This window comes from Oncorhynchus gorbuscha, unplaced genomic scaffold (assembly GCF_021184085.1).
Source record: "Oncorhynchus gorbuscha isolate QuinsamMale2020 ecotype Even-year unplaced genomic scaffold, OgorEven_v1.0 Un_scaffold_1018, whole genome shotgun sequence".
In the NCBI taxonomy this organism is placed as follows: Eukaryota; Metazoa; Chordata; class Actinopteri; order Salmoniformes; family Salmonidae; genus Oncorhynchus; species Oncorhynchus gorbuscha.
In genome coordinates, this window is record NW_025745931.1 from 80,001 (window position 1) to 92,500 (window position 12,500).

At 42.7% G+C, this 12,500-nt stretch overlaps 1 protein-coding gene across 1 annotated transcript in view; it reads left to right on the top strand.

Moving 5' to 3' along the window:
* The window catches only part of LOC124021003 (bifunctional heparan sulfate N-deacetylase/N-sulfotransferase 4-like), a 69,070-nt gene that overhangs the window by 2,594 nt on the left and 53,976 nt on the right, over positions 1 to 12,500 (top strand). Inside the window, exons 3-4 of the mRNA XM_046336317.1 lie at positions 10,068 to 10,154; positions 12,182 to 12,500. The exon at positions 12,182 to 12,500 is cut by the window's right edge and continues 221 nt beyond it. Of these exons, the coding sequence (XP_046192273.1) occupies positions 10,068 to 10,154; positions 12,182 to 12,500 (406 nt within the window). The remainder of the gene's footprint in view (positions 1 to 10,067; positions 10,155 to 12,181) is intronic.

Consider the following 12,500-nt stretch of genomic DNA (forward strand, 5'->3'; position numbering starts at 1 on the left):
ATTATGGGGAAGGGAGACCTGCCTCCTCTCACTGACCAGGTTAATATTATTATTATTATGGGGAAGGGAGACCTGTCTCACTGACCAGGTTAATATTATTATTATTATGGGGAAGGGAGACCTGCCTCCTCTCACTGACCAGGTTAATATTATTATTATTATTATTATTATGGGGAAGGGAGACCTGTCTCCTCTCACTGACCAGGTTAATATTATTATTATTATGGGGAAGGGAGACCTGTCTCACTGACCAGGTTAATATTATTATTATTATGGGGAAGGGAGACCTGTCTCCTCTCACTGACCAGGTTAATATTATTATTATTATGGGGAAGGGAGACCTGTCTCCTCTCACTGACCAGGTTAATATTATTATTATTATGGGGAAGGGAGACCTGTCTCCTCTCACTGACCAGGTTAATATTATTATTATTATGGGGAAGGGAGACCTGTCTCACTGACCAGGTTAATATTATTATTATTATGGGGAAGGGAGACCTGTCTCCTCTCACTGACCAGGTTAATATTATTATTATTATGGGGAAGGGAGACCTGCCTCCTCTCACTGACCAGGTTAATATTATTATTATTATGGGGAAGGGAGACCTGCCTCCTCTCACTGACCAGGTTAATATTATTATTATTATGGGGAAGGGAGACCTGTCTCCTCTCACTGACCAGGTTAATATTATTATTATTATGGGGAAGGGAGACCTGCCTCCTCTCACTGACCAGGTTAATATTATTATTATTATGGGGAAGGGAGACCTGTCTCCTCTCACTGACCAGGTTAATATTATTATTATTATGGGGAAGGGAGACCTGTCTCCTCTCACTGACCAGGTTAATATTATTATTATTATGGGGAAGGGAGACCTGCCTCCTCTCACTGACCAGGTTAATATTATTATTATTATGGGGAAGGGAGACCTGTCTCCTCTCACTGACCAGGTTAATATTATTATTATTATGGGGAAGGGAGACCTGTCTCCTCTCACTGACCAGGTTAATATTATTATTATTATGGGGAAGGGAGACCTGTCTCCTCTCACTGACCAGGTTAATATTATTATTATTATGGGGAAGGAGACCTGCCTCCTCTCACTGACCAGGTTAATATTATTATTATTATGGGGAAGGGAGACCTGTCTCCTCTCACTGACCAGGTTAATATTATTATTATTATGGGGAAGGGAGACCTGTCTCCTCTCACTGACCAGGTTAATATTATTATTATTATGGGGAAGGGAGACCTGCCTCCTCTCACTGACCAGGTTAATATTATTATTATTATGGGGAAGGGAGACCTGTCTCCTCTCACTGACCAGGTTAATATTATTATTATTATGGGGAAGGGAGACCTGTCTCCTCTCACTGACCAGGTTAATATTATTATTATTATGGGGAAGGGGAGACCTGTCTCCTCTCACTGACCAGGTTAATATTATTATTATTATGGGGAAGGGAGACCTGTCTCACTGACCAGGTTAATATTATTATTATTATGGGGAAGGGAGACCTGTCTCCTCTCACTGACCAGGTTAATATTATTATTATTATGGGGAAGGAGACCTGCCTCCTCTCACTGACCAGGTTAATATTATTATTATTATGGGGAAGGGAGACCTGTCTCCTCTCACTGACCAGGTTAATATTATTATTATTATGGGGAAGGGAGACCTGTCTCCTCTCACTGACCAGGTTAATATTATTATTATTATGGGGAAGGGAGACCTGCCTCCTCTCACTGACCAGGTTAATATTATTATTATCATTATGGGGAAGGGAGACCTGTCTCCTCTCACTGACCAGGTTAATATTATTATTATTATGGAGAAGGGTGACCTGTCTCACTGACCAGGTTAATATTATTATTATTATGGGGAAGGGAGACCTGTCTCACTGACCAGGTTAATATTATTATTATTATCGAGAAGGGAGACCTGCCTCCTCTCACTGACCAGGTTAATATTATTATTATTATGGGGAAGGGAGACCTGTCTCCTCTCACTGACCAGGTTAATATTATTATTATTATGGGGAAGGGAGACCTGTCTCACTGACCAGGTTAATATTATTATTATTATGGGGAAGGGAGACCTGTCTCACTGACCAGGTTAATATTATTATTATTATGGGGAAGGGAGACCTGTCTCCTCTCACTGACCAGGTTAATATTATTATTATTATGGGGAAGGGAGACCTGTCTCACTGACCAGGTTAATATTATTATTATTATGGGGAAGGGAGACCTGTCTCCTCTCACTGACCAGGTTAATATTATTATTATTATGGGGAAGGGAGACCTGTCTCACTGACCAGGTTAATATTATTATTATTATGGGGAAGGGAGCTCACTGACCAGGTTAATATTATTATTATTATGGGGAAGGGAGACCTGTCTCCTCTCACTGACCAGGTTAATATTATTATTATTATTATGGGGAAGGGAGACCTGTCTCCTCTCACTGACCAGGTTAATATTATTATTATTATTATGGGGAAGGGAGACCTGTCTCACTGACCAGGTTAATATTATTATTATTATGGGGAAGGGAGACCTGTCTCACTGACCAGGTTAATATTATTATTATTATGGGGAAGGGAGACCTGTCTCACTGACCAGGTTAATATTATTATTATTATGGGGAAGGGAGACCTGTCTCACTGACCAGGTTAATATTATTATTATTATGGGGAAGGGAGACCTGTCTCACTGACCAGGTTAATATTATTATTATTATGGGGAAGGAGACCTGTCTCCTTCACTGACCAGGTTAATATTATTATTATTATGGGGAAGGGAGACCTGCCTCCTCTCACTGACCAGGTTAATATTATTATTATTATGGGGAAGGGAGACCTGCCTCCTCTCACTGACCAGGTTAATATTATTATTATTATGGGGAAGGGAGACCTGCCTCCTCTCACTGACCAGGTTAATATTAGTATTATGGGGAAGGGAGACCTGCCTCACTGACCAGGTTAATATTATTATTATTATGGGGAAGGAGACCTGTCTCACTGACCAGGTTAATATTATTATTATTATGGGGAAGGGAGACCTGCCTCCTCTCACTGACCAGGTTAATTATTATTATTATTATGGGGAAGGGAGACCTGTCTCCTCTCACTGACCAGGTTAATATTATTATTATTATGGGGAAGGGAGACCTGTCTCCTCTCACTGACCAGGTTAATATTATTATTATTATGGGGAAGGAGACCTGTCTCACTGACCAGGTTAATATTATTATTATTATGGGGAAGGAGACCTGCCTCCTCTCACTGACCAGGTTAATATTATTATTATTATGGGGAAGGAGACCTGCCTCCTCTCACTGACCAGGTTAATATTATTATTATTATGGGGAAGGGAGACCTGCCTCTCTCACTGACCAGGTTAATATTATTATTATTATGGGGAAGGGAGACCTGCCTCTCTCACTGACCAGGTTAATATTATTATTATTATGGGGAAGGGAGACCTGTCTCCTCTCACTGACCAGGTTAATATTATTATTATTATGGGGAAGGGAGACCTGCCTCCTCTCACTGACCAGGTTAATATTATTATTATTATGGGGAAGGGAGACCTGCCTCCTCTCACTGACCAGGTTAATATTATTATTATTATGGGGAAGGGAGACCTGTCTCCTCTCACTGACCAGGTTAATATTATTATTATTATGGGGAAGGGAGACCTGTCTCCTCTCACTGACCAGGTTAATATTATTATTATTATGGGGAAGGGAGACCTGTCTCACTGACCAGGTTAATATTATTATTATTATGGGGAAGGAGACCTGTCTCCTCTCACTGACCAGGTTAATATTATTATTATTATGGGGAAGGGAGACCTGTCTCACTGACCAGGTTAATATTATTATTATTATGGGGAAGGGAGACCTGTCTCACTGACCAGGTTAATATTATTATTATTATTATGGGGAAGGGAGACCTGTCTCCTCTCACTGACCAGGTTAATATTATTATTATTATGGGGAAGGGAGACCTGTCTCACTGACCAGGTTAATATTATTATTATTATGGGGAAGGGAGACCTGTCTCCTCTCACTGACCAGGTTAATATTATTATTATTATGGGGAAGGGAGACCTGCCTCCTCTCACTGACCAGGTTAATATTATTATTATCATTATGGGGAAGGGAGACCTGTCTCCTCTCACTGACCAGGTTAATATTATTATTATTATGGAGAAGGGTGACCTGTCTCACTGACCAGGTTAATATTATTATTATTATGGGGAAGGGAGACCTGTCTCACTGACCAGGTTAATATTATTATTATTATGGGGAAGGGAGACCTGTCTCACTGACCAGGTTAATATTATTATTATTATGGGGAAGTGAGACCTGCCTCCTCTCACTGACCAGGTTAATATTATTATTATTATGGGGAAGGGAGACCTGTCTCACTGACCAGGTTAATATTATTATTATTATGGGGAAGGGAGACCTGTCTCCTCTCACTGACCAGGTTAATATTATTATTATTATGGGGAATGGAGACCTGCCTCCTCTCACTGACCAGGTTAATATTATTATTATTATGGGAAGGGAGACCTGTCTCACTGACCAGGTTATTATTATTATTATTATGGCGAAGGAGACCTGCCTCACTGACCAGGTTAATATTATTATTATTATGGGGAAGGGAGACCTGTGTCCTCTCACTGACCAGGTTAATATTATTATTATTATGGGGAAGGGAGACCTGCCTCCTCTCACTGACCAGGTTAATATTATTATTATTATGGGGAAGGGAGACCTGTCTCCTCTCACTGACCAGGTTAATATTATTATTATTATGGGGAAGGGAGACCTGTCTCCTCTCACTGACCAGGTTAATATTATTATTATTATGGGGAAGGGAGACCTGTCTCACTGACCAGGTTAATATTATTATTATTATGGGGAAGGGAGACCTGTCTCCTCTCACTGACCAGGTTAATATTATTATTATTATGGGGAAGGGAGACCTGTGTCCTCTCACTGACCAGGTTAATATTATTATTATTATGGGGAAGAGAGACCTGCCTCCTCTCACTGACCAGGTTAATATTATTATTATTATGGGGAAGGGAGACCTGCCTTCTCTCACTGACCAGGTTAATATTATTATTATTATGGGGAAGGGAGACCTGCCTCCTCTCACTGACCAGGTTAATATTATTATTATTATGGGGAAGGGAGACCTGTCTCCTCTCACTGACCAGGTTAATATTATTATTATTATGGGGAAGGGAGACCTGCCTCCTCTCACTGACCAGGTTAATATTATTATTATTATGGGGAAGGGAGACCTGCCTCCTCTCACTGACCAGGTTAATATTATTATTATTATGGGGAAGGGAGACCTGTCTCCTCTCACTGACCAGGTTAATATTATTATTATTATGGGGAAGGGAGACCTGTCTCCTCTCACTGACCAGGTTAATATTATTATTATTATGGGGAAGGAGACCTGTCCCCTCTCACTGACCAGGTTAATATTGTTATTATTATGGGGAAGGGAGACCTGTCTCACTGACCAGGTTAATATTATTATTATTATGGGGAAGGAGACCTGTCTCCTCTCACTGACCAGGTTAATATTATTATTATTATGGGGAAGGGAGACCTGTCTCACTGACCAGGTTAATATTATTATTATTATGGGGAAGGGAGACCTGTCTCCTCTCACTGACCAGGTTAATATTATTATTATTATGGGGAAGGGAGACCTGTCTCCTCTCACTGACCAGGTTAATATTGTTATTATTATGGGGAAGGGAGACCTGTCTCACTGACCAGGTTAATATTATTATTATTATGGGGAAGGGAGACCTGTCTCCTCTCACTGACCAGGTTAATATTATTATTATTATGGGGAAGGGAGACCTGTCTCACTGACCAGGTTAATATTATTATTATTATGGGGAAGGGAGACCTGTCTCACTGACCAGGTTAATATTATTATTATTATGGGGAAGGGAGACCTGTCTCCTCTCACTGACCAGGTTAATATTATTATTATTATGGGGAAGGGAGACCTGTCTCACTGACCAGGTTAATATTATTATTATTATGGGGAAGGGAGACCTGTCTCCTCTCACTGACCAGGTTAATATTATTATTATTATGGGGAAGGGAGACCTGCCTCCTCTCACTGACCAGGTCAATATTATTATTATTATGGGGAAGGGAGACCTGTCTCCTCTCACTGACCAGGTTAATATTATTATTATTATGGAGAAGGGTGACCTGTCTCACTGACCAGGTTAATATTATTATTATTATGGGGAAGGGAGACCTGTCTCACTGACCAGGTTAATATTATTATTATTATGGGGAAGGGAGACCTGTCTCACTGACCAGGTTAATATTATTATTATTATGGGGAAGTGAGACCTGCCTCCTCTCACTGACCAGGTTAATATTATTATTATTATGGGGAAGGGAGACCTGTCTCACTGACCAGGTTAATATTATTATTATTATGGGGAAGGGAGACCTGTCTCCTCTCACTGACCAGGTTAATATTATTATTATTATGGGGAATGGAGACCTGCCTCCTCTCACTGACCAGGTTAATATTATTATTATTATGGAGAAGGGAGACCTGTCTCACTGACCAGGTTATTATTATTATTATTATGGCGAAGGGAGACCTGCCTCACTGACCAGGTTAATATTATTATTATTATGGGGAAGGGAGACCTGTGTCCTCTCACTGACCAGGTTAATATTATTATTATTATGGGGAAGAGAGACCTGCCTCCTCTCACTGACCAGGTTATTATTATTATTATTATGGGGAAGGGAGACCTGTCTCCTCTCACTGACCAGGTTAATATTATTATTATTATGGGGAAGGGAGACCTGTCTCCTCTCACTGACCAGGTTAATATTATTATTATTATTATGGGGAAGGGAGACCTGTCTCACTGACCAGGTTAATATTATTATTATTATGGGGAAGGGAGACCTGTGTCCTCTCACTGACCAGGTTAATATTATTATTATTATGGGGAAGGGAGACCTGTGTCCTCTCACTGACCAGGTTAATATTATTATTATTATGGGGAAGAGAGACCTGCCTCCTCTCACTGACCAGGTTATTATTATTATTATTATGGGGAAGGGAGACCTGTCTCCTCTCACTGACCAGGTTAATATTATTATTATTATGGGGAAGGGAGACCTGTCTCCTCTCACTGACCAGGTTAATATTATTATTATTATTATGGGGAAGGGAGACCTGTCTCACTGACCAGGTTAATATTATTATTATTATTATGGGGAAGGGAGACCTGTCTCACTGACCAGGTTAATATTATTATTATTATGGGGAAGGGAGACCTGTCTCACTGACCAGGTTAATATTATTATTATTATTATGGGGAAGGGAGACCTGTCTCCTCTCACTGACCAGGTTAATATTATTATTATTATGGGGAAGGGAGACCTGTCTCCTCTCACTGACCAGGTTAATATTATTATTATTATGGGGAAGGGAGACCTGTCTCACTGACCAGGTTAATATTAGTATTATTATGGGGAAGGGAGACCTGCCTCCTCTCACTGACCAGGTTAATATTATTATTATTATGGGGAAGGGAGACCTGCCTCACTGACCAGGTTAATATTATTATTATTATGGGGAAGGGAGACCTGCCTCCTCTCACTGACCAGGTTAATATTATTATTATTATGGGGAAGGGAGACCTGTCTCACTGACCAGGTTAATATTAGTATTATTATGGGGAAGGGAGACCTGTCTCACTGACCAGGTGAATATTATTATTATTATGGGGAAGGGAGACCTGCCTCCTCTCACTGACCAGGTTAATATTATTATTATTATGGGGAAGGGAGACCTGCCTCCTCTCACTGACCAGGTTAATATTATTATTATTATGGGGAAGGGAGACCTGTCTCCTCTCACTGACCAGCTTAATATTATTATTATTATGGGGAAGGGAGACCTGTCTCCTCTCACTGACCAGGTTAATATTATTATTATTATGGGGAAGGGAGACCTGTCTCCTCTCACTGACCAGGTTAATATTATTATTATTATGGGGAAGGGAGACCTGTCTCCTCTCACTGACCAGGTTAATATTATTATTATTATGGGGAAGGGAGACCTGCCTCACTGACCAGGTTAATATTATTATTATTATGGGGAAGGGAGACCTGTCTCACTGACCAGGTTAATATTATTATTATTATGGGGAAGGGAGACCTGTCTCACTGACCAGGTTAATATTATTATTATTATGGGGAAGGGAGACCTGCCTCACTGACCAGGTTAATATTATTATTATTATGGGGAAGGGAGACCTGCCTCCTCTCACTGACCAGGTTAATATTATTATTATTATGGGGAAGGGAGACCTGCCTCCTCTCACTGACCAGGTTAATATTATTATTATTATGGGGAAGGGAGACCTGTCTCCTCTCACTGACCAGGTTAATATTATTATTATTATGGGGAAGGGAGACCTGTCTCACTGACCAGGTTAATATTATTATTATTATGGGGAAGGGAGACCTGTCTCACTGACCAGGTTAATATTATTATTATTATGGGGAAGGGAGACCTGCCTCCTCTCACTGACCAGGTTAATATTATTATTATTATGGGGAAGGGAGACCTGCCTCCTCTCACTGACCAGGTTAATATTATTATTATCATTATGGGGAAGGGAGACCTGCCTCCTCTCACTGACCAGGTTAATATTATTATTATCATTATGGGGAAGGGAGACCTGCCTCACTGACCAGGTTAATATTATTATTATTATGGGGAAGGGAGACCTGCCTCCTCTCACTGACCAGGTTAATATTATTATTATTATGGGGAAGGGAGACCTGCCTCCTCTCACTGACCAGGTTAATATTATTATTATTATGGGGAAGGGAGACCTGTCTCACTGACCAGGTTAATATTATTATTATTATGGGGAAGGGAGACCTGTCTCCTCTCACTGACCAGGTTAATATTATTATTATTATGGGGAAGGGAGACCTGCCTCCTCTCACTGACCAGGTTAATATTATTATTATTATGGGGAAGGGAGACCTGTCTCCTCTCACTGACCAGGTTAATATTATTATTATTATGGGGAAGGGAGACCTGCCTCCTCTCACTGACCAGGTTAATATTATTATTATTATGGGGAAGGGTGACCTGTCTCACTGACCAGGTTAATATTATTATTATTATGGGGAAGGGAGACCTGTCTCACTGACCAGGTTAATATTATTATTATTATGGGGAAGGGAGACCTGTCTCACTGACCAGGTTAATATTATTATTATTATGGGGAAGTGAGACCTGCCTCCTCTCACTGACCAGGTTAATATTATTATTATTATGGGGAAGGGAGACCTGCCTCCTCTCACTGACCAGGTTAATATTATTATTATTATGGCGAAGGGAGACCTGCCTCACTGACCAGGTTAATATTATTATTATTATGGGGAAGGGAGACCTGTCTCCTCTCACTGACCAGGTTAATATTATTATTATTATGGGGAAGGGAGACCTGTCTCCTCTCACTGACCAGGTTAATATTATTATTATTATGGGGAAGGGAGACCTGTCTCCTCTCACTGACCAGGTTAATATTATTATTATTATGGGGAAGGGAGACCTGTCTCCTCTCACTGACCAGGTTAATATTATTATTATTATGGGGAAGGGAGACCTGTCTCCTCTCACTGACCAGGTTAATATTATTATTATTATGGGGAAGGGAGACCTGCCTCCTCTCACTGACCAGGTTAATATTATTATTATTATGGGGAAGGGAGACCTGCCTCCTCTCACTGACCAGGTTAATATTATTAACAGTAGACTGCTGAACAGCTTCTACCCCCAACACATTAGACTGTTGAACAGCTTCTACCCCCGAAACAGAAGACTGCTGAACAGCTTCTACCCCCAAAACAGTAGACTGCTGAATAGCACCAACACAGAAGCTACCGCACGTTGCCGTGGTTACGTCACAACAGAAGTGTAACAAGCTGTTTTACGTTGTTCTCTTTTTTTCAAAGGGGCGTGGTCGCTACATCCTGGTCATCTACGAGAGTCTGTTGAAGTACGCCCACACTGATCCCTGGAACAGACAGCTGCTACACCAGGTACAGACACACTGACCCCTGGTACAGACACACTGACCCCTGGTACAGACACACTGACCCCTGGTACAGACACACTGACCCCTGGAACAGACACATTGACCCCTGGAACAGACACACTGACCCCTGGAACAGACAGCTGCTGCACCAGGTACAGACACACTGACCCCTGGAACAGACACATTGACCCCTGGAACAGACACACTGACCCCTGGAACAGACAGCTGCTGCACCAGGTACAGACACACTGACCCCTGGTACAGACACACTGACCCCTGGAACAGACACACTGACCCCTGGAACAGACACACTGACCCCTGGTACAGACACACTGACCCCTGGAACAGACACACTGACCCCTGGAACAGACACACTGACCCCTGGAACAGACACACTGACCCCTGGAACAGACACACTGACCCCTGGAACAGACACACTGACCCCTGGAACAGACTCACTGACCCCTGGAACAGACTCACTGACCCCTGGTACAGACACACTGACCCCTGGTACAGACACACTGACCCCTGGAACAGACACACTGACCCCTGGAACAGACACACTGACCCCTGGTACAGACACACTGACCCCTGGAACAGACACACTGACCCCTGGAACAGACACACTGACCCCTGGTACAGACACACTGACCCCTGGTACAGACACACTGACCCCTGGTACAGACACACTGACCCCTGGTACAGACACACTGACCCCTGGTACAGACATACTGACCCCTGGTACAGACACACTGACCCCTGGAACAGACACACTGACCCCTGGTACAGACACACTGACCCCTGGAACAGACACACTGACCCCTGGTACAGACACACTGACCCCTGGTACAGACACACTGACCCCTGGTACAGACACACTGACCCCTGGTACAGACACACTGACCCCTGGTACAGACACACTGACCCCTGGAACAGACACACTGACCCCTGGTACAGACACACTGACCCCTGGTACAGACACACTGACCCCTGGAACAGACACACTGACCCCTGGAACAGACACACTGACCCCTGACCCCTGACCCCTGGTACAGACACACTGACCCCTGGTACAGACACACTGACCCCTGGAACAGACACACTGACCCCTGGTACAGACACACTGACCCCTGGAACAGACACACTGACCCCTGGAACAGACACACTGACCCCTGACCCCTGACCCCTGGTACAGACACACTGACCCCTGGTACAGACACACTGACCCCTGGTACAAACCGCTGTTGAACATTAATTAACGTTCCTCTGGTTGTCAGCTAACATTTTTTATTTTTTATTTTTTTACCTTTATTTAACCAGGCAAGTCAGTTAAGAACAAATTCTTATTTTCAATGACGGCCTGGGAACACTGGGTTAACTGCCTGTTCAGGGGGCAGAACGACAGATTTGTACTTTGTCAGCTCGGGGGTTTGAACTTGCAACCTTTCGGTTACTAGTCCAACGCGCTAACCACTAGGCTACCCTGCCGTCAGCTAACATTAACTAACGTTCGTCTGGTTGTCAACTAACATTAACTAACGTTCGTCTGGTTGTCAGCTGACATTAACTAACATTAACTAACATTAACTAACGTTCGTCTGGTTGTCAGCTAACATTAACTAACATTAACTAACGTTCGTCTGGTTGTCAGCTAACATTAACTAACATTAACTAACGTTCGTCTGGTTGTCAGCTAACATTAACTAACATTAACTAACATTAACTAACATTAACTAACATTAACTAACGTTAACTAACATTAACTAACATTAACTAACATTAACTAACATTAACTAACATTAACTAACGTTAACTAACATTAACTAACATTAACTAACGTTCGTCTGGTTGTCAGCTAACATTAACTAACGTTCGTCTGGTTGTCAGCTAACATTAACTAACATTAACTAACCTTCGTCTGGTTGTCAGCTAACATTAACTAACGTTCGTCTGGTTGTCAGCTAACATTAACTAACGTTCGTCTGATTGTCAGCTGCCTCTTGCCAAATGTTGTCCCTTGTTGTCCCCCAGTACTGTCTCCGTTATCGAGTCGGCATCATCACCTTCCACAGAGCCAATCAGAACTCTCCGCCCCTGCTGAATCTCCGGGGTCTTCCCCTGCTGCTACGGACCAATCAGGCGCTCCGAGACGCCTCTGTGATGTCACGTTCGCCCCTCCTCCACCTGACGCGGGCTGAGACGGACCGTGGCCCACTCCCTGGCGATGACTGGACCACATTCTCCTCCAACCACTCCTCCTACCAGGCTGTTGTCCAGGCACGGCCCAGGGAGGGAGGCCCCGGAGTGGGCAGCCGAGATAATCCAGTCCCTGGTTTCAGTCGGGGCCTAC